The sequence below is a fragment of the Astyanax mexicanus genome, chromosome 13, assembly GCF_023375975.1.
Source record: "Astyanax mexicanus isolate ESR-SI-001 chromosome 13, AstMex3_surface, whole genome shotgun sequence".
Classification (NCBI taxonomy): Eukaryota; Metazoa; Chordata; class Actinopteri; order Characiformes; family Acestrorhamphidae; genus Astyanax; species Astyanax mexicanus.
This window is the reverse complement of record NC_064420.1, coordinates 42,825,001-42,851,383: the sequence shown is the minus strand read 5'-3', so window position 1 is coordinate 42,851,383 and position 26,383 is coordinate 42,825,001. Positions and strand designations below refer to the sequence as shown.

At 36.5% G+C, this 26,383-nt stretch overlaps 2 protein-coding genes across 4 annotated transcripts in view; both read right to left on the bottom strand.

Annotated features, from left to right (window-relative positions):
• The window catches only part of LOC103037486 (La ribonucleoprotein 4), a 28,420-nt gene extending 12,586 nt beyond the window's left edge, over positions 1-15,834 (bottom strand). Inside the window, exons 1-11 of one of the 3 annotated variants that reach the window (XM_022676881.2) lie at positions 15,039-15,834; positions 8,132-8,258; positions 6,801-6,944; positions 6,602-6,689; positions 5,624-5,760; positions 4,308-4,411; positions 3,674-3,784; positions 3,474-3,527; positions 2,707-2,919; positions 2,493-2,593; positions 1,300-1,341 (exon numbers count right to left, since the gene is read on the bottom strand). In XM_022676881.2, the coding sequence (XP_022532602.2) occupies positions 1,300-1,341; positions 2,493-2,593; positions 2,707-2,919; positions 3,474-3,527; positions 3,674-3,784; positions 4,308-4,411; positions 5,624-5,760; positions 6,602-6,689; positions 6,801-6,944; positions 8,132-8,258; positions 15,039-15,191 (1,274 nt within the window). In that variant the 5' untranslated portion in view covers positions 15,192-15,834. The remainder of the gene's footprint in view (positions 1-1,299; positions 1,342-2,492; positions 2,594-2,706; positions 2,920-3,473; positions 3,528-3,673; positions 3,785-4,307; positions 4,412-5,623; positions 5,761-6,601; positions 6,690-6,800; positions 6,945-8,131; positions 8,259-15,038) is intronic. The other 2 variants (XM_022676880.2, XM_022676882.2) reach the window with 2 other exon arrangements.
• A 1,387-nt stretch (positions 15,835-17,221) lies between these two features.
• Positions 17,222-26,383, bottom strand: part of LOC103041955 (integrin beta-1-A) — a 14,237-nt gene continuing 5,075 nt past the window's right edge. The window contains exons 6-14 of the mRNA XM_049486358.1: positions 25,770-25,928; positions 25,273-25,368; positions 25,041-25,130; positions 23,790-23,930; positions 22,669-22,859; positions 21,374-21,600; positions 19,422-19,632; positions 18,470-18,651; positions 17,222-17,621 (exon numbers count right to left, since the gene is read on the bottom strand). Of these exons, the coding sequence (XP_049342315.1) occupies positions 17,488-17,621; positions 18,470-18,651; positions 19,422-19,632; positions 21,374-21,600; positions 22,669-22,859; positions 23,790-23,930; positions 25,041-25,130; positions 25,273-25,368; positions 25,770-25,928 (1,431 nt within the window). The 3' untranslated portion in view covers positions 17,222-17,487. The remainder of the gene's footprint in view (positions 17,622-18,469; positions 18,652-19,421; positions 19,633-21,373; positions 21,601-22,668; positions 22,860-23,789; positions 23,931-25,040; positions 25,131-25,272; positions 25,369-25,769; positions 25,929-26,383) is intronic.

The window sequence follows — 26,383 nt, the reverse complement described above, 5'->3', positions numbered from 1 at the left end:
TGCAGTACTATTATTTTTACTTAATGATTTTCCACAGCAAAACAACAAACAAAAAAATATATCTATCCATCCAAACAATATCTATCCATCTCTGGAAAAAAATGAGACCACTTCAGTACCTAAATCAGTTTCTCTGATTTTGCTATTTATAGGTATAAGTTTGAGTAAAATTAACATTGTTGTTTTATTCTATAAACTACAAACAACATTTCTCCCATATTCCAAATACAAATACTGTCATTTAGAGCATTTATTTGCAGAAAATGAGAAACGGCTGAAATAGCAAAAAAAGATGCAGAGCTTTCGGACGGCAAATAACGGAAATAATTTTTTATATTTATAAAGATTTAGGAGTATATTTAGTGGAATAATCCTGGTTTTTATCCACAGTTTTCCTGCATCTTGCCCTGTTCTGCTCCACCAGTCTTACACACTGCTTTTGGATAAATCTATGCCTTTACTCCTGGTGCAAAAATTCAAGCAGTTCAGCTTGTTTTGATGGCTTGTGTTTATCCATCTTCCTCTTCTTTATATTCCAAAGAAAATCATTTTAGTGCTCTTATTTTTCTCCAGGGCTTTATATTGACTTTCTTACAGCACTGCAATAATTTGAATCAAAACCCCATATCAGGATATAACCTATGGTGAGAGATTGTAAAAAGTAAGTGCCAAACACTGAAACTGGTCCAACAGTATAAAATATTTAAGATATAAAGCTAGAGTGGTTCAGCTGATTTCTGTAGTCAAACTGTTAGTGTTAAATCACCAGCCAGGGAATTTCTTTTAACCCTAAAAGTTTTCCCTTCCCTGTTAGCTGTTACTTTGAGAGCTACAGTTCACCCAAAGCATAGTAAAGAGAAGCAAACACAGTGTTAGTTACAATGATAATGAAAATGATGAGCAAAAGGTTATTGGACACAGAAGAGACACTGAAGAAACAATATGGCTTATTTACACAATAAAAAACAAAACAAAACATAAAAAAAGAATATTAAAATCACAAGAAATCAAATCTGAATTTTGATGGCAGGATTTTTTGAAAAGTTTCTTTCCAAACCAACAAAAGCTTTACAGCATAAATGTATAATAAAGAGACACTTAAAAATCAAATGAAGATGAAATGTTAAAATAAACGATTGGGAAAGCTGATGGATGTCAACCAGAGCTGACATGAGGCGGTACAGTATGTATGTGATGCATCATCACTGGATGGTTCATTTGGGGGATTTATTTATGAAGTATGAAAAGGATGAAGTGATGATTATGCAGATATGATGTTTTAAGTTTTAACAGCTGTACCTGAAGGCATTTATTACATTCTTTCTTGAATAGAGTGGAACACTGTGGGGACAATAAGAAAAATCAGATAAAGGAGATGAAAACCAACAGGAACACATTTAATCAAACACCGGTTATATCTTATTTACTTTTACAGGATTTGTCTTATCTACTGTACAGTAGATAGGCTGGTGAATGCTACGTGTTGGAAATATGGCTGCAGGGACCCTTAATGGTGAGGCGTGGTGTTCTTCTAAAGACAACTTTACAACTTTAACACACAAAATTAAGTTTTTGGACACTTTTGGACGCTTTTTTGAAAACATTCAAGGAGGAGATTTATTTAAGTGACATTAACACCACAAAACCTATTGTTTCTGCCAGAATTTTAAATACGTTCGTACTCCCTATATAGTGACCTACAAAAGTTATTAAACTAGCATCTGCAGTATCTCAAAATTTTTGTAAATATTTATTTATTTATTTTATTTTTTTAATGGGACAGCACTGAAGAATTGACAATGTAAAGTAGTCAGTGTACATCTTATAGTATATGTATATAGTATATAAAATGACAACACACAGCCATTAAATGTTTAAATGCCAATAACGCTGGCAACAAGTGAATCCCTAAGGGAAAATGGCCAAATTGTGCCCAATTAGTGTCAATATTTTGTGCCTTAACCCTCTAAGGTATGGAATTCACCAGAGATCCTCCATATTGCCACCAAGGAGCTTGCTAGACACCTAGTTTTCTAGTCCTATTCCATCTTCTGTTTGAGGATGCCCCACAGAGGCTCATTTAGGTTTAGGCTAGATACATTTACAAAACTGTGAGGGGTGTACTCACTTTTATGAGATACTGTACACACAGACAGCACTAGATTCCAATGTATAATGTAAGTACTGTTTTATAACAAATACATAATGCTTTATTTAGATTTCAATTTTGTTAAAAGTTTATAATTTGGGATTTTTTGAGGTACTATCACCCCACAGAGTTTACATTCTCATGCATGTATTTTTGTCTGTGTGTATGGAAACACTGATACGAATGGACCGAGCCTAAAGATGTTCCAGTTTTAGAGGTTAAAATAATGAGTATAACATTTATTTACCAAGTTTTAGGCATGCACAGATAAAAACTAGTATATAATTACTGACCGACATGCTATAAAAAGGCGTCAAAAAGATAAAATTAAACTTTAACAAACCGATTTCTGTTGAAGGGGCGTCCAATGAGAGAGTTAGATCCAGTTTTGTAGTGTCCAGGTGAGTTAAAGCCATTGACAAACCCACTATTGGGAAAAGGTGCCTGAAATAACCGAAGAACAGGATTAGATTTATATGATTTCATATGAACATAATAAATATCATTTAATAATTTATTTTATGATAAGCTCAAGGGGTTTGATTAAAAGGGTTCACCAGAGGAGTCTCAAAGTATGGAGTTGGAGATGGAGTCCAGGTGGGAGGTACGATGCCGTATAGTGGATACTGCTGCTGGGGGCTGTAAACCGGCTGCATAAAGAGTGGTGAGCTGTACTGGGACTGTGTGTGTGACTGCTGTTGGTACACGCTGCAGTCCAGGCTGCGGTAGCCGTTCTTTGCAAAGAAGGTGTTGATGGCTTTTATTCTAGCCTGTGGAGATCAGGGGCGACATATTAAATCAGGAGTAAAAACTAGTGCATCTTAAAAAAAAAAAAAAACATTATTCAAAAATTACTTTATTTCAGTAGTTCAGTTCTAGATGTGCAACTCATTATATAGATGCATTACATACAGAGTGATCTATTGCATACATTTATATATTTTACTGTTGATGATTATGCCATCTGCTGGTGTTGATCCACTGTGTTTTATTATCAAGTCTAAAGTCAGTGCAGTCTTTTCCCACAAAATTGTTGCTCCTCTGCTGACAACTTTTATGGAGCTGCAGATTTCATTTTCCAGCAGGATTTGGCACACTGCCCACACTGCCAAAAGTACCAACTGGTCTTATATAACATTTAAATTTTCTGAGACACTGATTTTTGGGTTTTCATTGGCCACTGTATGTGTAATACATCTATAAAATGAGTTTCACATTTGTAACCGAATTGCTGAAATTAATTAACTTTTTAACGAAGTTCATTTTTTTTTAGATGCACTAGTAGAAAAGTACTCCAATAAGAAGATATTTTTCTCAGACTCACCATGATGGGCTTTCCCTGAAATGTTTTGACTTCTTCCCTTAAATACTTGTACGCCTGAGAGGAGGGGAAATGGAAATATAAATTACCAAACCTTTAAATAATCAATATAAACATGTATATAAAATATTTAACCCGCAGAAATATAAAAGTAATGTAAAAGGTCAAGGCTTTTAAACACACAGAACTAAATTAATATTTACCTGTTGAGCATCCGTATCTGATTGGAATGTAATGTACCAGTTATTGTTGTGTGCAAACTCCACACTTATGACCTTAGGACAGTTTTCATTCTTGAACAAGGCTTCCACCTCCTGGATACAGAGTACAGGATGAGATTAAACTAGGAACAATAGCTGTGGAAACACTTTTCTAGTTATTTTTACTTTTATTTAGTAAATTGAGTTTACTTCAAGGCAGCTGCTATATGCTGCTGCTAGTTGGACGCAATGATATTACAGGTGTTTCCACGGTGCTGTCAATCTGGTTGTTATGGGCTACGTTGTTGCTAAGTGGTTGCTGTGGTATCTTGCAAAGTAGTCACCATGATTGTTGCTAGGTTATGGGCATTCGCATGTAGCCCTTCACCTCCTTTCAAAAAGCAGCTGAAAATATGAAAAACTGTTTCAGCTACACTTTTCAGCTGCTTTCTGAAAGATGGATAACGGATACATTGACATAACAATTGGTGGCATACATTTGATTAGGTTTGTATTTAATTTAAACCTGGACCACTAAACAGCAGTGTGGAACTCTGTCTTCAGATGCTGATGAAGAGGTGTTTCTTAAACCTATTAAAGTTTTCTTAACACTTGGTAGAAATGCCATTCTTGTTACCTCCACAGGGGTAGTTTCTGGAACCTCTCGCAAGATGATGATACAGCGTTTGTGATTCGGCCGCACTTTCTCTCCTTTCTCATCCACTTGAACCATAGGAGATGCTGCAGAGGGAGAAAAAAAAAAAAAAAAAAAAAAGTTATTGATCAGCACACTGCTCCTCATCACACAGACATGCTGTGGTTCCTCAATGCTTCCATTTTTCAATAATACTCAATAATATCCCTCACAGCTGACTGTGATGTATCTAAGAGGGAAGAAAGCACCATCCTATTAAAGAACCACACTGAAGTTCAGTGAGCTCTTTACAATCATTACTTCACTAAAGACTGCATTGCTAGGTACTTGATTGTATAAACCTTTGGCAATAAGAACGAATGAGACACCTAAACTTCAATGTTTAAGAGGTGTGTCCAGTGTATGATATAATGGACAAAGGAATATAGACCTGTGATTATGCAAGTCTTTCTATCTGAAAGAGGAAGAATTATTATTATTATTTCTTATTTTTTTTGCATGACTGGGCTTTTATATAGGTTTGTGACTTGCTCTACTGATAGGATATATAAAACATTAAGACTTCATTAGCAGAAAAAACAGCTGAAGATGACTTTTACCCAGGACTGATTCTGGGCTTGTCTGGGAAATTCCATTTGTCTCTTTCTAAGTGAATAATTGCTGTTTTTTTTTTATTTTACTCAGGTAAAAACACATATTGCATTTGAAAGAAACAGCAACTGTAGCTCCTCAGATAAAGTGCTGTTCTCATTTCTTTCTAGGCAGGACAGAGCAAGATGAGCATTTGACTCCACAGAGCTGAGCTACCATTATTCCAGTGTGTTAGCTTGTTATGCTAACTAGGGGCTTTTAGCTAATGAGCTGTGCCAGTATGTTTCTTTGCAACAGATTTTTGTTCTACACAGCACCACACAGTGCCTCTGGCATATGTGAAAAATGCATACCGGTTTTAATTTCCCCTCCAGTATACTAGTGGCAACTACAGTAATGAGAGCAAACTGCGATGATGCACGCAGGTACTGACTTAAAGGAGCAGAACAACTGCTGGTCTCCATTCTTTACTCCATAAGGTGTTATTACAAATCTGATGCACTGATTTATACTAGATAACCAAAACTTCAAAATTTTAAGATAACTGCAGGTCTTTAAAGAACACTCAAAAACTAAAATAAAAATATCGTTAATTTAAGAATATTTTTCTCTCTACTCTAAAAAAAAAAAAAGACTAAATCACATGAATAGGCAAAAGGCTTGTATACAGAATCTAGTTTTTTTTTTAAATCTAAGGAAGCACTTACATCTCAATACGTCCAGGATCAGGTCCATGTCAGTAGTAAGAACTTTAATTCCTTCCATGCTGGCAATAGTCCAAATTGGAACAAACTGGTCACTGTCCATTTGAGATATTAGGTAGAGGTCCTTTGATAGATTTTCCCTGTTGGTGATAAACACAGAAAGTGAGACCAAAGACCCAGAACAGGAATGACATTTAACTGCACAGCAGTGATGGATATAATATTTAGCAACTGAAAATATTCTGCCAAAAATCTAAACAATAACTTATTTATTTAAAGTCACGTCACAGTGTTTCCTGTAACATTAGGACTTTCAGTAGTAGAGGCATAATCAGAAAAATTATTTCTAAGGTAAATCTGTGAATAGCAGTCCTAAAGTAAAAATTAGAATAGCACAACTGGGGTAAAGGCATTGTGTCTTGATGGTAGTTTTGCTGGGATTAGGGGTGTACCATATCGTATCATACGCAATAATATCGCCAACATTTCTGAATATTGTGCCATATCACGCACCCCTAGTTATCACATCAGGGTACTACTTTTTGGCTGTTTTTAGCAAAAGAAAAATTCCCAAATTTCCACTGTTCTAATTACCCATTATATATCTACTAGAGGCAGATTATTCTGTACAGTATAATTTATTTTACTTTAATCCTGAATATATGGAGACATTTGGAGTGCATTATTATTAGTCTCATGACATTCTGGATCATTGATTATGTTACAAATATGATACAATTCTTGTATTTTTTTTTATATCCCAGTTAGGGGTGTGCCATATCATATTGCATGCACTAATGAAATTTCATTTTAATTCTGTCGCATTAATGTATTCTTGAAATTACTTTTCTAATTCACTGTTTTGTTATGTTGCAAAGAGTATTGTTATTGCTAAAATTACATGAAATATCATGATATTATTTTAGGGCCATATCGTCCACCCCTGATCTCCGGCACTGTGGCTTCAGAGACCACACCTACCTGGAGAAGCAGAATTCCAGCTCTTTCTTGAGGGACTCGCGGAGACTCTCTGCTGACAGCGGCTGCTCCTCAGAGAGTTTAGACTCCACTGTGTAAAAGAAACACAACACACAGATCAGCTATTGAGACATTCCAACAACACAGGCCCAGTGACACTGAGCACTACAGCAAACTTAGCATTAATATACATGCTACTAACCATTAGTTCCACTGTTGGGCTCACAAACAGAGAAGTTTGGATGAGGGGGATCCAAGCCATTGACCACACCCTCCGCAGTGGCAGAGCTGCCGTTGTCCATGAGCGCAGAGAACCCAGACGTGTATGGTTTACATCCATTGGGCTCTGAATAAACACAGGCAACCCAGAACAGATGTCAGGCACAAACTGTCCTGTTAACAAGCAGTACAGGCAGCGACAGAATGATGCTCTTAATGTGGAAGATTAATTTACTGTACTGAGAAAAGTATATTGAAGTTGACAATATTTCCAAATTACTTGAGATTTTTTGCTTATTGTAACTTTAGCCGTAGCCAGACGAGATTAGTTTCTCAGGGGGTCCTAGGGTAATTTTCTCTTTTATGGGGGGTCCTCTGTGATTTTATTCCTGTCCGGAACGAACATGTATGTGATTTTCTCAGGCCTACGTTTTTTCGCTGAAGTCTGTGGTCCTCTGATAATTTTAGTCCCGTCCAGATTCACATCTCTGTTTCATCACCTTGTGTTTGAGGAAATAGCTATTTCTTTGCTGCCACGCTCCATAAATACACTGTGGACGTGCATTTCCATGGAGCTTCACGTAAACACAAGAGCAAGTGGAAATGGAGGAGCTACTGCACGCGATGTCAAGTGATGAAAAAGCCAAAAAACTAACTGGTCCTCCTGTTTTTTAATTGTAGTCTGGATACAAAAGTTTTATCACTGAGTAGAAGCGTGAAATATTTTTTTCACAGACATCCCCCTGAGAAACTACTCCTGTCCGGATAGGGCTTTTGACATAATCTAAATCTGGCATGTGCTTTATATTGTTGTAGATAGGATAAAGCTTGTTGTGTGACACTTATTTATTCACTAAACAAATTTAGATCGATTACAAAGAGTAAACATGTAGTAAAGCAAATACATAAGGTTTAAAAAAACAAACGTACTATATATAAAGACAACACATAATTTCTAAATAATCATCACAATGGGCTTAGAATGTGCAAGGTCACATACAGACAAATAATGCTCCAAATAATGATTGTTTGATACACAATGTGAATTAATTTAATTACATTTCTTCCACTTATTTCATTATGTTTTACTGGTGTAAAATCCTGTATTTGTTTAATATTACACATATATAGCAACATCTGTTCTTAAACAAACACACTGTGTTTTGTATGTTGCATAGAAGCAATATTGCTGGTGCATTTTACGATTTCATTTTTATTATTTTTTATTTTTTTAACAAATTACATTACATTTTACCACTTGCATTTTGTCCACCTGTATAAAAGCACAATTTTCCACAAACCCTGCTAATTTACCTTCAGTCATACTGGGCTGTGACCAGGGGGAGGCCTCAGTGCCATCCACAGGAGCCTCAGTTGGTGCAGCTGGAATCTCCTGCCACACTTTGGCATTAGGGTTCAGCCCGGCTCCTTTTGAGGTCACCTGCAGGACAGAACATCAGATTCATGTTAGTATTGCCCATTTAAACAACAACTAACCAATACATTCAACAAAAATGTACAGACATACGATATTACTCTATAGCAGCAAAGCACTGCAAATTAACCAACATGTTAACAACAAGAAAACGAGCCTACTTGGCTCGAGGCTAATTGTTAAATAATAAACTTGCACAGACGGCAGCGGGTGAAGACCTTACTGGTAGATGTCTTTTACATCTGCTTTTGTTCATCAGAGTAAATATGTTACATAATTTAGTTAAACATTAAAAGTTGCAGAAATTTAACAAAGACTTTTGCAGGTATTGGGTATTACTGCATTATTGCATGTATAATATTATGTCTTCAAATGTATCAAAGAATAACAATAATATCATTTACCACCATGATTTTTTGGGGCAATTTAAACTGCAGGAAGTTTAGATATAGGAACTTAAAAAAATCCCAGAAGTCCATCACAACAGCTGACCAACACAGGCTAGCCAATTGATAGGGGTACTTTTCCTTACTGAGCTCTTAACGTCAAACTGACTTCAAGCCTGATCAAAGTTTTAATAAGGATTAGAACTAGACAGATTCAGTAGGGTCACAGCTGATCATTTCAATCATATATAAACACATTCTGTCCAAACCATGATGTAAACTAGGCTGTACCTGATAACCATTAAACAACATCAATGAAATTAGGTGCTTCCTGTTCAAGCAACCTATTAATGTGCAGAACAGTTTATTCATAGACTTATTCATAGTTATTTGGCACTGGCCTGTGTATCATTTATACAACAGTACTCAGTGTCTCCAGAAGTAACAGCAGCAATAAATTAAATAAGCTAGTAAACTTTATTTTAATTACCAGTCCTTTTCCTACATGACCTATCCACAATCTCTAATCCTTTGTTTAAAGTCACACTGTAGTTCTGTTATCAGCTACAACCTTTGGCAGGCATTCTAATGTCTAGGTTGTCAACAGAAGACTCGCTTAAAGCAACATAGGTAAAGTTCAGAGAGGGAACCAATGGGCTGCTGCCATTGAATTGATGTAGGGAAAATTACACCTGTATAATATTACCAGATTTTAGTGATCAAATGGGTCATTGAAATTCAGAATGCTCTCTGTATCCAGTAGTGAAGTGGAATTAATTATATTGGTCAAAACCTGCCAAATACTTTTTTTTAGTTAATAGTTAATTTTATATATTTTGAGGTATTTGATATAGCACAAGGTTTTGCACATCCTGTGATGACAATTGTTCATGCACACTTTAAAATAATTTCAGCCTTGTTCTTGCAAAGCCCTTCCTCAAATCATTCACTTAGCAGATTAACTGAACATTTTAACTCAATTACAAATAGTTGAGTTGCTCAGTGGGCTTGGTTTTGGAGTTCTTTTTCATATTGTTGCAGACTGTACAGGACATCACTACTAATGTGAACTCAAGACTATACTGATATCACTTAACATACAGTGTTAACTATTAACACAAAGGAAAAAATATTCTTTTAACAGTAAGCAAACCTTAAACAATTTAATTTACAAACATTTCAGCCATTGATTTCAGTTATAAAACCAGACTTTTTCTGTTCTAACGTGGCTAGTGCGCCCAATGAGGCTAAAAACTTCTTGTTTGTTAGGTCTGTAACTCTGTCTTTACCATCTTAAGTAGTGCTGAAATTGTGAGGATCTTACCATCTACTTACATTGCCGACTACCTTCAGATATGAAGGAATCCTAGCCGGCTTCTTTCTACAGCACTTCTTCCTCACCACATCCCACCTCCGCACATTCATTACTGAACCCAAGTGTGCATTTGTTTATTAAATGTGCTGAGAAGACTGCACAGCAGCAATTACTGAGAGATATACTCTTTAACTCAAGCACGCTATATATTCACTGTATTCTGGAAGTGCAACCTTTTATTCGAAAAGAAAAAACAGACAGTAAGACTGCAATTCTACAAGAGTTAAATTACATAAATCAGGTGACAGATTCAAAAGCTCCATTTACTTCAGGCAAGCAGCAGAACTGCATGAAATATTTAGCTTATTAGCCTGTTTACACAACTGCATAAATAATAGATCACAACTGCATATGCATGATTTAAATATGCTAGAAAGCAGGGATATACAGTTATATCCATACTGGTATTAGAAGATTGCTCATGTCAACTATTTAATGAACTAAAACAGAGCAGTATGTTCAGATAACACAGGGCTAGAACACAAAATATGTATTGCATTTACTACAGAATGCTACAAATGCTAATTTATACAGAATAATCATCTATTTTATTTTTTTTTTACATTTTATTAAGGAATATAATTACTTAAGCTTTGTTCTGAGCAACTAATAACATTTAGTAACATTATATTGTGTAAATCTCTATCATTATATTATATTATAGATGTTTTCAAATACATAAATAAAAAAAAAGTTATAAGACTGGTGCTTAACAGGTGCTAGTACTGTGGTTCCGTCAAACAGGACATAGCTGCACTTCATTTTTTTTTTTAATAACTGCATGTACAATTAATTTGGGTTAATGCAAAGGATTAATTCAGCCAACGTACAACAACAATGCACTTCAACAAAAATGACAATGTGTGCCCAAAATAGAACTGCAACTAGAAGACTGCTGTGTTTAGGGGAACAGAAAAATCTCAAAATTAAAGGAATGCAAACATTTAGCAGTATTTCAGAATTCCTGTATCGTTGTGTATAAGATTCTTCAGTGTAGACTTTAGATTTAATGTGGCTCTGCACAGCACAAATTAAAGAAGGAAGCATTAAATCCCTAATTGTCTGGGGGTTCCTCGGCTTGCTAGAAGAAAATGAATGTCACTAGTTCATCAAGGATTCAGGAAATATAGTCACCTGGAAATAAAGACTGCTGACAGTCTTTTTGGCTGCTCTCCTGGAATGCAGAAGTCCATCCCAGCTTTTTAGCCTAACGCAGTAAAGGTGCCGCACAGGCCACCGCACTGCCACTCAAATGTGCAGATGCACGCTGCTTTTAAGGGGTTAGGGTGTGCTATGAGATAAATCTTTCATTATGATTGATACTGTTGGTGATCAAAATGATTTTCAAGAAACGCATTTATTTTATTTAGTCACATAGCGGGGAAACAGTACAGTGCAACAGCAGCAACACACTGTGGGATAGCAAGATGCACAAAAGTACAAAGAGGAAACAAACTAAATATTAAGATATAAATCAAGATATCTGTTCAAAATGTTGTGTAGTCCAAAACTAAGCTAAATCTCTGCCTGGAAAACTTAAGGAAAAATAATAATTGGATCGTTTTACATGTATTTTACATGTAAACATGTTATGGCATGTTTACAAAATATATTAAAATTCTACATAGCTTAAGGGTATGGTCTGTGCATATGATTTACAGAGACATATGTTTTTTACAGTTTAACAGCAGCAGAGAGGAATGACCTGTGATAACACTAACAAGCCTGGGCTACAAGTGTAGGCAATACAAAAAAACCTTTTTCTGCAGTAAAATAAGTTATTCTACATTGTGAATTTCTACAAGACACTTGGAGAAGCAGGAATAAACCCAAATTCTGAATGTTTGAAAACCGACATGAAAACTAGACAACCGTAATGAAACTAAAGGTTTGGAGGACATGAAATGTTTGATTTGTATATAGGAAATATTGATCTTAAAATGAAGTTCAGTTCATTACAGTGCCAATTGTATTATTGGTATTCATTACATTAACATTTGCAGATTTCAAATGTTTTACACTTACAATTATTAGTAATGTTTGTTCAACAGGAAAATTACACACGTAATGCCTTAATAGAAATCCTTAAGAAATAGGCATGTAATATCAGGAAGAAAAATGACAAAGATGCTTGCCTGTAAAAGGGGTTAAATGACTGCCCTATTGTAACTATTAAGGTCATCCTTTATTATTTTTATAAATCAGCAAGGCTTTCCCAGCCTGGTTTCCAACTTGGTTACAGCGTGTGATGTTAAAATATTTAACACAGGGACATGTTACATGTGAATGGGGGCGCAATTGTGAGCAACCACCTGCTCCAAAAGGATTGTGCTCCTCCTCCACAACAACTCTAATTTCAGAAACAGCTGTTGTACAATTTTCAAGCTTTTACACCAAAACAGCTACATGTAAAAGTCTCTTTAACCCTCAAATATAAGTCAGTGACAGCTGCTTTAGGAGAGTGTACAGAATGCATTAATTACAGGGAACAGGATGATGAATTTAGGTAAAAACAGAGGCTATGAGGCCTGTCTCTGCTCCACTCAGACTGGAAACCCTGATTCCTACAGTGTTTTAATAAACAAATAAAAGCATGAATTGTCTTATTTGAACAAATTACAGAATGTTTAGAGGTATAACACGTGTTAAATATTGTCAGGATATGATTTGTAAATTTACTTTATTCTGCATGAATTAAAGGTTTGTGCTTGTTGTCATATGATTGACTCAGTATAAGCTTGCTAGGCTAGCTAGTCAGCAACTGTAGCTTAGCCATCCATCAAACAGCATTAGCTTTTAGCAGACATTTGTTAGCTAAACAACGAACTATTAGTGCATATATCTGCTTTATAATATACTGTAGAATATTGTAGGTTTCATTCACGTTAAACAAACATTAAAAACAGTTCAATAACGCCTGTCACAGCAAATTAGCTAGCTAGTTAGCCAGCCTGCTAACGCTAGCCATCCAGATCCAGCTAGCCAGCATATTGAGTTAATCTAACCTTAGTTCATGTCTTATAACATAATAATAGAAGCTTATAGTTACAAAATAAGTGAATAACAACGAGCAAAAAGTTCACAAAAAGACAAAAAACGTATTAGCAACGTTGATTAGTCGTAAATATTAGCTATACCCTATAATTTTAAAGAAATGTCGACTGACAGGCAAGTTGTACAGCTATCTTAGGCCATTTAACCTAGCTAACCTAGGCTAACTTAGCTATTATTGATAGCCATATTTATAATATAATAATAGAACCTATATAAAATGTTCATAAATAATAAGTTATTAACCTCTTAACAAAACCCCATCTGGTTTGACAGTATTCTAATAATGAAAATTCTCTCCTTGCAAAATTTAGTCGAATTTTAATTAAAAAAAAGGATGTTTTGCACATTTTAGTGGCCTTTGCAGCACCGTTACTGCAATTAAATGGCTTGTAAATGTTTTTTAATGAAATACGTAGTGTACATACACATATTTAAAAAAACAAAACAGTAATTAGCTAGGGGTCTGAGTTAAGCTAACTGGCAATGTAGTATGCTATTTACTTTCAGCAAGCCAACATGTTGAGTTAACCTATGGACAGTTCATAGCTAATAACATAATAATAGAGGCTTGTAGCTACAAAATAATCACGTGAAATCAAACTATATTAGCCCTATTGATTAAAGTCGTAAATATTAGCTATAACCTATATTTTAAAGAAATATCGAATGACAGGCAAGCTTAGGCAATTTAAACTAACTTTACTAACAAGCTAGCAAACTGCAGTTATAGCTGATGTTTTTTTAATGGAAAGCCAGTAAACCTAGCTAACGTTAAACAGTGTATGTACGTTAGCTACGTTGAAATGTACTGACAAACAGCAAATAAGGGTGGCTAGCTAAGCTAACGCTAGCTAGGAAGGTTATATCAGATCGTAAGCTACATTAGCTAACGCTAGGATACAGAGTAAAAATTGCTAATACTACCCAGCTAACTAAAGAGTTTTTGAATGGAATAAGGCGTGTAGCTACACCTTCACACGCCAAGCTCCTTTATAAAATAGAAATATAGGTTTATTTTCTACATTCACTATCAAATAGCTGGCCAGGTGTCGTTGAGGCTATCTGTCTACCCTCTGAAGCTTCACGTCATGAACAACTCGCCACCATTTAGGTATAGCTGTGTGTGTGTGTGTGTGTGTGTGTGTGTCAATGCTAGACCAAATTAACACCGCCCGCCGTTGGCCTTATTTAGCTAGGCAGCTATCAAGCTAGTGGGTTAGCTAGCCAGCTAACACACCTCCCTCTCGCTCTATCTGTCTATCAAACCTCCTTTCAGAATAGGCCCGTGTTCTGTCGAATAGTGAAATCTATCTAAAACGTGCTACCTTAGTGTATGGTGTATTATAGGTAAGTTACAGCTGCCTTCCTTGCTCAAACAAGGAGAAAGGTAATTTCAGGAAAATTATCCAAGCATAAGTAGTATGCCAGTTTAATGTTTTGTTAATTATTACACACAAGTTACATATACACACAATGTATGCATTGTTAGAATTGTATAAGAGATTATAGATAGATTTCAGCAGCATCATTACAGTAAGAAATTCAAACTTGCTTCTAACCTATATTTAAGTAAGGAAATATCAAGACAGGTATTTGGATGCACTATTGCTTAGGGTGCATGAATGTAAACATATAAAATGCAAACTACATTAAAACACAATTAGTCGCACTCAAGCCAACAACAATAATAATCTTCCAACAGAAAATGTAACACTTCTAAATTTGTGAAATACGCCCTAAAAAAGCTAAGCATAAAAAATAAAACATTGGGTGTCCAGCGCCTGCGCAGAACCGCTACGTAGCACATATTGATGGGTAGCACAAATAGACAGGACACTATTGAGTGTCTCTGGCTCTTGAAGCGGCTTGCAATTGTGCAATTTGTGCTTTTTAGCTACAAAGCGAATTAAGGATGGAGCACACACAATACAATACAAGCAATACAGCCAATACAAGGCCCAGACTACTCACCATTTCACCTGAATCTCCCGAATCTCCGCCGGTCCCGGGTGCGGCACCGGTCCCAGCCCCAGTGCCGGGCCCGGTCCCGTCCTCCCCGCGGGTTCTCGGTCCCGGCTGCTCAGCCTCCTCCTGCAGCGGCTCTCCGCCCTGCTCTGAACTCATCGGCCGCTCCCTGGCGCTCACTCCCGCTGCGTCGCCTCCGTCTTCCTCTCCCCGGCCGGGCCCCCACGTGTGTGTGTATGTGTATCACCCACCCCCTTCTTTAGCTAGCGATCACGGTACCCAGCTAAGCTAAGCTAATTAGCTAGCTAACTACGTAAGGGGCGTCCACCGCTTTAGCTAGCTCAGCTAACTTCTCCAGCTGGTTGGAATCGCTAAGCTAGCCAAGCTAGCGCGCTCTGTGTGTTCTGGCTAGTTAGCTAACTAGCAAGTTAACTAGCTAAAGCCTATGGAGACTATACGGTAAGCTGCTAGCTAACCTAGCTTAGCTAGTTAGCTTGCTCGCAGGCTAAGCTAAGCGGTCTGTTCAGTATATCGAGAAGAAGCAGAATGATGGTGGTGTTAGCTAACGCTAGTTGTAGTGGTAGTAGCTAGTGGTTGTGATGATTATGATAATACGAAGCAACTAGCCGCAGACAGACGCGTGCAAACAGCCCACACGACCCCAGCAGCGAACCCAGGCGCGGTACACTCGCAGCTCCGTCTCTAGCGCGTCTCCCTCTCCGGTAACACAGGCGCCAGAGCCATGCGGCGCATTCCTGACGGGGCAGCCCGAGCGGACACAGCGGACACGCACCTTCTCTCCGAGCGGGCGGACATTAATGCGCTCCGCCGCCGTCCCAGCTTCCCCAGCGACCTCCTCCTGCCCTCTGAAATCTCCCTTCGACATCCGCTTTCTAAAGTAAAAGTCCTGCATATGTCTGTTTATTTAATGTTCATTCGTTTCAGTGTTACATCAGTATATACAGCTCTGGATAAAAATAACAGACCACTTAAAAATGTTGAGTTTCTTTGATTTTACCAAGTTGAAAACCTCTGGAATATAATCCAGAGGGAGATGGATGATCTAGGAGTAAAGGCATAACGTTATCCAAAAGCAGTGTCTAAGACTTGTGGAGGAGAACATGATGCCAAGATGCATGAAAACTGTGATTACAAACTAGGGTTATTTCACCAAATATTGATTTCTGATCTCTTAAAACTCTATGAATATGAACATGTCTTTGCATTATTTGAGGTCTGAAAGCATCTTTTTTGTTATTTTTACTTATATGGAATTTGAAAGAAATGTTGTCCGTAGCTTATAGAATAAAACAACAATGTTAATTTTATTCAAACATATACGTATAAATAGCAAAATCAGATAAACTAATTCAGAAACTGAAGTGGTCTCTTATTTTTTCCCAGAGTTGTATATATATACAGTGGAAATGTACTTTATTTCAGTAATTCACTTTCAAATGTGAAACTCATATATTATAGGCTATAGATGTATTACACACAAAGTGATCAATTTTAAGCGTGAATTTATTTTATTGTTGATGATTATGGCTAACAGCCAATAAAAAAAACTTAGGTGTCTCAGAAAATTAGAGTATTATATAAGAACAATTGGTACTTTTTGGCAATGTGGGCAGTGTGCCAAGTCCTGCTAGAAAATGAATTTTGCATCTCCATAAAAGTTGTCAGCAGAGGGAAGCATAAAGTGCTGTAAGATTTTGTGGGGAAAAAAACTGCACTGACTTTGGACTTGATAAAAATAGTGGATCAACACCAGCAGATGACATGTCTCTCCAAACCATCACTGATTGTAGAAACTTCACACTAGACCTCAAGCAGCTTGGACTGTGTGTCTCTCCATTCTTCCTTCAGACTATGCTCCCTTTATTTCCAAATGAAATGCTAAATTTACTGATGGTCCGTGATGGTTTCGAGAGTCATGTCAATTGCTGGTGTTGATCCACTGTGTTATATCAAGTCCAATATTTTGAACTTGTTATCATAGCCAGTAGGCCAGTGTTCTGTCGAATAGTCAAAACACATGAGAGTTGTCAGCTCTATCGAACATTTAAAACTCAGAACAAGGTCTGTAGGTCAACAAGTGATTCTATATAGTAACAATTATTTTATATGCATGGAAAATTCTTGAACATAAAGGTAATATTGAAGTCTGTTAGCTCTACAACAAGCCATTTACATCAAACCCACTATGGATGTCATTTACATTTTAACAGTTGAGTTTTGAAAGTCTGAAAAAGAGGAATTCCCTATTGAAGCTTTTTTTATTAGACATGTTTTACTTTAATCAAAAAGTGTCAGAGGCACTGGACTGTTTTAAACAGAGTCTTATATTGAAAAAGATGCACAAATACAGAATTCATGAAGACAGCTGGGACAGGGTTGTCGGTCAGTGTGATCTGATGAATGATAATCGATTCATTTTCAGTAAACTGTCCCTTTAAGGCACAATTTGGTAGTAGATGTTCAACAGTACCAGGTATGTTAAGATCATTGTGGTGCCCAAAATGACAACTCCTCCAACTCCACTGCAGAAAATCACTAAAGTTCCAAACATGGCTCTCTGGAAAATACCTGAAAATAGAGATCATATATTACTGAAGCCGTTATATTGATTGCAGCCTTTATTTATATATCATTGGTTCCAATAATGCTATAGTTCTTAAACTTTTTTGTACCATGTATCACCTATGATCAATCTAAAACCTCCAAATACTATTTTTGTACATGTAACCCCTTCTAAGAAATACAGCTCAAGACCAGCTGGTCATTTAGAAAATACATACTCTCTGCTGGTCAAGAGCTAGTTTAATAAGCTAGCCAACCAACATAGGGTATGTTTTTCTGGATGACAAACTGGTTTTGAGCTGTTTTTTTTAGCAATAGTGCGGTAGATAGTTGGATCATTGTTTTGAATCATATACAATTCATATTTGGCAGCAGGGTGGCTGTCAGTACTGGGCTCTTGTTAGTGTTCTACTTGTGTCTGCAGAGGTTTCCTCTGGGGACTCTTAGTTTTCCCTAACAGAATATGGCTTGGCACTCAGTCCTGAATCAATAATGCCTTAGTGCCTAGCAGTCTGCTAGGTGGATGGTTGTGTCCAGTTAAGATTATGCTGTGTTTGATAAGCTGCCGCTTTTTGCTGGTGTGTGGATGAGGGCTGACTGTATATGATTGAGTGTTGATTGTAAAGTCACTATATGAAAGGCACTATATACTTGTAACTTCATTTTCCATTCAGACCTATTAAGACAGAAGACAATTAAGGCTTACTAGTACTAGGTCATCTTTTATACCACCTTGGGATGCTTTGTAGGCCACCAATGCTAAATGTACCACAGTTTGAAAACCACTGCATGTCTTCATTCAAGATTTAAATAGCAGAATGTGTCTTGTGAGATGTTTGGGATATGAAACTCACTATGTTTTTCCCTGTAGAAGATTTGGACAGTCTCACTGTTTGACTCCACATTAAAGAATACCATTTCATCATCACATGAAAAGATTCTTGCATCAGGGGAATGAATGAGTTCAGTAGAGGAACAGGCTTCTTCACAGTTTTCTTTCTCTAACACATTTGACAACCTACAACGAACACAAGCCCTGGGGAAAAAAAAACAACCAACAAAAGAAAAAAGATCATTTCTATTTTACTGTCACAATGTACTTGTTAGTCCTGTCGCTGACTTTCTGCATGTCCTGGACTCTAGCTCTCGCTCTAAAGACTACATTTCCCAGTATGCACCTGAGCTCTACCCTCCAGACAAATTGGATCACGTGACTGTTTCCTATTGCCATTTCCTGTTTGTATAAATACCCCTCCCCTTTTATAATACCCCTCTGTTTCTGTTTCCCGTTGCAGTTATTCATTTGTACCTTGTATTCCTTAGTTTCCGACCTGTTTTGCCTTTTTGTTCACTCTTTATCCTCTTGCCCTCTTGCACTATTTTGGACCTCCCGTGTCTTGCAGCTCTATTTACCATGATTATCCCACGTAACTCTTGCAAGTTTGACCACTTTGCTAATAACTTTATGTTAAGTACCTGCACATGTCTACATCTCACCTGGCCTGCATGACAGTATCTAAGCTTTTAGATTAATGTAAAGAACTGAGTTACAGGGCTCCTCCCAGATAGCAAAAATTACTTGGGCTCCAGTATGAATCAATAACCGATTCTGTCCCAAAAGCTTGCCCCACATTCAGGTATTTAGGCTTCGTCATCTTTGTCATCTTTGGTTGCTGAGTATAATATGCCAATCAGCCCACGCAACATTTGTAGAATCTCTGGTTCCTGAGCATAAACTTTATGAGTCTGTTTCGCCTAGGTCAAAACAATCTGAAAACAGAGCTCTTGGTGTTTTTTAGTGCTTACCCATACTGCAGGCATGGATACAGGGACATGGTGCAGTGCTTGCCTTTGAAATCTGGATGACATATGCACTGGTTACATTCACAGTACCCATGGTTGCTGCATATGCTGTCGTTTCCTGTCTGGCACTCATCTGTGATGGTAGAACATTCACAGGCAGGCCCTTCATAGTTTGGGTAACATTCACAAGTGCCACAGTTACATCGCCCATTTCCTGCAAAGGGGAAACAGAAGAAAATCACTAGATCAGAATCAATAGATAAGCTAATGATTGTGTGAATATTCAAATACTAATACCGGTCACTGACACACCTGCTACCTTTATACCACTTACATGGAAAACGGAATTAATCTTGGAGTATAGAAGCAAAGGAGTTTTCAAGACTCCAATATGAAAATATAGGAAAAGTGTCAAAACAAATCATCCACTCATTTTTTAAGAACCTCCACACCGGCCCAATCCCATTTCACCACTTGGCCCTACCCCTCTGTGTCCCAATTCCTGTTAGGCTGGAGGGTTATGGGAAAGTGAAGTTTTTTAAGAGGCATACTTAAAACAGAGGGTCTAGAATCACTGGCAAGATGGTGGAACAAGCATCAAAAGAAACCCACAAATTTAAATATTTTCCTTGTTAAAAAATTAGATATCCACTATATATACCTTTATATACTACCTACATATACTATATATGCCTTACATAAAGGTGTAAGTACAATGTTTAATGGCCATTTCATTCAAAATAAGCCTAAAAAATTGCAAGCCTTTAATCTCACACTCTAAAAAACAGAGGTACGATATGAATATTTTTTTGTACTCAAAGGTACACTCTTCATAATTGTACCCTCAAAGGTACAATATTGGTCTTTACAGGGTCAGATTTGTTCCCTCTGAAGTTCAAAGTAATTCCTAACAGCAATAAGTACAAATTTGTTCCATTTAATCAGCCAAAAGGTACATTCAGTATTCTGTACCACTGTACTAATAAACAATATATATTTTATTTGCACATTTTTTAATTTGAAAGCCAGACAATTTTGCATCATGAAGTTCTTGACACATATTCAGTTGATGATAATGTTTATTATCTTTATAATCTATACTGGCATAAAAAAAACATGGGTACAAAAAAGGACTTTCACTGAAAGGTACTTTTTTGTACCTCAATATAAGGTACCGCCCCAGCGACAAGCTTTGTACCCTTTTAAGTACAAATCTGTACTTACTTTTCTTAGTGTGCAGTAGCTAGCAAGCTAGCTAACTTTCCATCTTAAATGGTGCAACAGATGGCAGAATTTAAGGTGGAACAGAAAAGTCAAATAAAATGAAAGCTAGTAAAAGCTCATTTCAGCTTCCCATCATAGAGAGCTTCAGAAATCGACAATAATAATAATATTATTTGCTGCACCAACTGCCTCCTTTCTGAAGACATACGGTAAAGCCCTAAAGTTAACTAGTTAACCAACAGCAGCTAGGTTGCTTAACTTCAGCACTTTATTGCTACAATCATATCTGTGTCAGGTGCTTGAAGGGTTGTGTCAATTCTTATGGGGAGGATTTCACTCCTTTCCTTTCTAACTCTATTCCAAGGGGAAGGGTTACACTCGAAAACAAGGGGTAGGGGTACAAAAGGGAAATGGGATTGGGCCACCATGTAAAGTAGGATGTGGGAAGAATGCTTAAATTGGCTAATTATACATCCTTTTAAAGATTTTTTTTATATTTAATATTATATTTTTTTTAGCTCACGATTTTTTTTTTCGAACATTGGTCTTTACAGAATCAAAAGTGGGGGAAGCCCTGTATACCTCTATATTTTTAACTCTCAACATCAAGCAACATCTGGCAACATAAAAGCTTTTTGCTAGCAAATGGAATACTGGCAAAAGCAAACATAGCACTGAAACAAGAGCTAGCAGTAAATCCCCATTTTCTCACAGACTAAAGCCTTTCTTACCTCCACAGATGAGGTTTTTGTGATGATTGCAGCTGGTGTCATCACACTGGCAGTACTGGCCTCTGTAGTGGCTGTGACAAATGCACCGCCCACACAGGCAGCTGCCATGACCACTGCACGTGTTTGTGCTGTTAAAGGGAGTGCATAAAGCCTCCATGGACAATATGGAGTCTGCATTCTGCTGCTTCTCACATTCACACGTCTGTCCAACATAGCCTTCATCACAGCTGCACATCAAACACATCAACACTACTGTTCAACACACAGGTAAACCCTTTAGTGCCTTATGTTACAGTATAATCCTTGATTCTAAACATTTTCATTTTTAATAATTAAAGGAAAATTAGATAGATAGTAGAATGTGTACAGTCTCATTATCCCATGTTCATAGTCCCATTTGACAACTTGATTTAAACAGGGAGAGAGACAGAAATTACACACTGGTGGAGGCCCTTATCCACTCTCCAACCCAACACCAACTAATTTTTATCCCATTTTCTCCGCATTGTAATAAGGCCAATTACTCAACCCACTTATTAGGAGTCCCCTTATCACTAGTAATGCCCCAACACCAGGAGGGTAAAGACTAGCTCATGCCTCCTCTGACACTGTGACTGTGTAAAGTCAGTTCCAATACATCAGCTCACAGACGCAGCCTTGTGCTGATCAACATCACCCTTTGGAATGATGTGGGAGAGAGCGCCATTTGCCTACTCAGAGAGAGCAAGGCCAATTGTGCTCTCTTAGGGCTCCGGCAGCTGATGGCAAGCTACATGAACGGGATTCGAACCAGCGATCTCCCAATCATAGAATCCTATCAAACTACCCCAACAACCTAGACAGAACATTTAATACACTGGACCCTAAAGTACAGTACTACAATACATCCCTAAATATGTAAAGTAAGAAGTAATGTCATTTAGTAAACAAGCAAAAACCAACTCATCTATCATAGTATATAATACAAATTATAAAAGAAAATCAGTGAAATTACTGTGTGTATAAAAACGTGCTACAGATGTCTACAGTTGCAGACATTTGAAAATACAGAAGTATCTCTATACAGATAAAACTATGTAATGAATAATTACTAGAAAAAAGTTACTCAAGGGGCTATTTATATGACATTTTAACTGTATACAAATCATTGAATATACACTACTATTTAAAAAATATATATTATTTAATAAATTAACGTAGATGTCATGTTTAACTTATGTTGTGAAATTGTAAAAATAATTAACTGAGTTTTAATAATAGTTAGATGGGTTATAAAGGTTTAAAAGGGGACCTGCCTGCAGACGCTGCATGCATAAGTTCCATTCCCATGACAGTAAGATGACCTCCGTTCAGTGTCCCTGCAGTCGCAGTCACAGAGTGTCTCCACTGTTACAGAAAGCTCCTCAGTCAGGCCCTGGGGTCTGATAGTGAAGGATCTGGCGTGGGAGAAACACACTGAAGTGCTCACAGTCACTGTGAAATTAATCTGCAGGAGAACAGATTAAACTCAGCATTACTGTAGAATCAGAGAAACCTGAAGAGTGTAGCGTTACAATTTTACTATTTTAACATTTACACCAGAATCTACAAGAAATTCTGAAACAGTGTTTATACACATATATTGTATATATGGAGAGCCTACTTATTCACAAACTATAAGATGAGGCAGCAAATTCTCTCTAGTATCTAATAATATCTATCTAATAAAGTAATATTGTGTTGGAGTAATGACACAATAGCAATAACACAGTAATAACACAGTAGTAACACAATAAAATTGTAATAACATGAAAAATATTATAGTGAATAACATTGCAATAGGACAATGATAAAAACATCGTAATGTAAAATTGTAATAACATTGTAATAACATAATAGTAATAACTAACGTGGTAATAACAGCACAGAAAAACCTGATATTATCTGTTGGCTTCTTCTACTTTATATTCTTCTTCATCAAAGATCAATATCTCAGAAACCAACAAACATAGAAAATTATTGTAATCATAATTTATTTAAATTTATTTTTTATTTATTTTTTTTTGCTTTTACTTGATTATTTCCTTCAGAAAATTCACATCTGGTTAAATATATATATATATATATATATATATATATATATATATATATATATATATATATTTCCAGTAAAAATATGGGTTCTGCTTTATTATGTCTGTGTATATTTTGCTAGTGTGTGAACTGGTCAAATGCATGTATTTATTGTTAAAAAAAGAATTAATATTTTTCCAAACTTATTGATTCAACACAAAATGAGATTAACTGTCATTTTGTCCGACTGAATTTTTTTCTAAAGAATCTTATCTGAATGGACTGATGATGTTTAAGACTGTATAATGCACTGAATCAGGTTCTGGAGAATTGTAATTGAACTGAATGGTGAAATTTGAATTACCTGCTGATCAAAGTCCAGATTTCTGCACTCTCCTCGTTTCTGACCGTAACTTTGAGTGCCATCACTGCACTCTGAGCTGTAGGATATGTCCAGTCCTGCTGGAGCTTTGTGATGCTCCAGGATCAACTTAGAAACCAAATCCTGTATCAATTACAACATTTAGTTTTAGCACTGCTTTCAAACTAGAGCACCACTTTCAAATTAATAAAAAAAATCATTTTGATAATTAATTTAGCTATTTTCATAAAATATCAAGCTATTAAAACGTGTCCAAGAATGATCTGTCCGCCCTGTGATCCTGGGACAACTCTGCCCCTTTAAGAAAGTAACCTTTGATATCAGAGACATTAGTGCAGCATGTTCATCATTTAATAATATTTATTTCACTTAATATTCGTTTATTCATAAATTAATTTATCATATTGTCTCCATATTTAACTCAAGCTTAAGCTAAACTATCACAGTAATTAAAATAATTCTATTATTTTTTTAAATAATATTAAACAACTGTATTAATGTTTCAAATATACTGTTATTGTACAGGAACAGTCAACATAAACAATTCAGCATGTCTGTAATTCTCATGGTTAGAGAGAAATGGGAATGGGAAGATGTAAATGCAATAATTTTAATGAAATAAACTCAAAATAAAATCACAAACTTAAAATAAATACAAAACAAAAGAAATCAACTGACTCGACTAGAACTACCTGACAAGAGACAAGACATAAACTGAGACCGAGAACAAACTAGGAAGGCTAAAACAAAGGGACTTTATACACTGAAACAGACTAGGAACACCGGGTGAAAATAACAAGAGGGCTGGCTTACAAATGAAACACAGGTGGAAACACTGATGATGAGGTGGGGCTTGGGGGGAGACAAGGGAGGAGTCAGAAACAAAACATTCATTTGCTAAACCCGCATGGTAAACAACATGAAGCACTGAGAAAGAGAGGGAAATACCAGAAAGTGGAACACAGGACAGAAGCGTGACAGCAACTCAAGTAGCTCAAATTTAGCTCAAATGCTAATTTTACAAAATTGTCCCATAAAAAGGTGGACGCATGTGACTGGAAAAAGTGATTAATTAGGAAAATATGATTTCTGTGTAGTAATATGATAAATAGTCAAATTAATTACTCAAATTTTAAGTAATTTTCTATTAGTTAATTTATGGGACGCTAAAAGGCCCAATATTTTGATAATAATCCTGTTTTATGTTAAATGATGAAAAGACAGCCTGCTTACATTGTAGGCATCAGAGATGAGCTGCACAACGTTACTGGAGTCACTCTCCAATATTCCCACCACCGACTGGGGAATCACTGCACTGAGCTCCTGCAGAGAACAGACAACTTACATATACATATATATACTGTACACTGTAGCCTGTCTGTATATCTATAATGCAGACTGTACTGGTAGATAAAACGCCCTACTGGCACATAACAAGTTCATATAAGAAAACAGAGGTAAGAACCTGATAGGTGTCCTGATAATCATCAGTAATCGCAAATATTATTTTTATATTCTTCTTAGCAAGAACCTCAGACAGGTGGGCTATTGAAGGGTAGTCCTGAAACACAGACAAACAAGATGTAAATGTAAATAATTTAGATTAAGAAATGTTTTAGATTTTGAGTCACTGGATCCACAAGTATTCAAACAGTGAGACCTTCTCAATGGATTTAAAATGAAGTAAGCAAATTGAAATTAATAAGAATTTTAGCTTGAATTTATATATCTCTCTTTTTGACAGACTTCGAAGTAATTTGATAAAATAATTTGGAATGAATTCCAGTCCTTTTATCTGTAAGAAGAACAAGCCATTGACTATTGAAATAATAAAGAAAACATCAATGAATTACAATTATTTATAGTAAAAAAAATAATAATTAAATGGAGGTACTATGTACAATATTTGTGTTAAATCCCTTGAATTGCAGCTATATAGTTATAGGTCATATAGTTTCTCACATAGGATTCGCTTGTTTCATATAATCCATCCTTATTTAAGTGGCATTTCCCATCATTCGGTCTGACAATACCAGCGAGTCTTCCATCTCCAGCACTGTGGAAGAGACCATCAGAGAGATACACCAAGATACGGGTCACGTTACCCCACCCGATCTCTTCCTGAAGAAAAGGAAACCAATGAAGGCACTTGTCAATAAAAAAAATAAAAACATAAAATGCACTTATGTATGTATAGCAAAAGTATTCGGCCCCCTTGAACTTTTCAACCTTTTGCCACATTTCAGACTTCAAACGTAAAGATATGAAGTTGTAATTGTTTGAGAAGGGTCAACAACAAGTGGGACACAATCGTGAAGTGGAACGAAATGTATTGGATTTTTAAAACTTTTTTTAGAAATAAAAAACTGAAAAAAGTGGGGTTTTATTCGGCCCCCTTGCGTTAATACTTTGTAGCGACACTTTTTGCTGAGATTACAGCTGCAAGACGCTTGGGGTTTGTTTCTATCAGTTTTGCACATCGAGAGACTGAAATTTTTGCCCATTCTTCCGTGCAGAACAGCTGGAGCTCAGTGAGGTTGGATGGAGAGCGTTGGTTTGTGAGCAGCCGTTTCAGC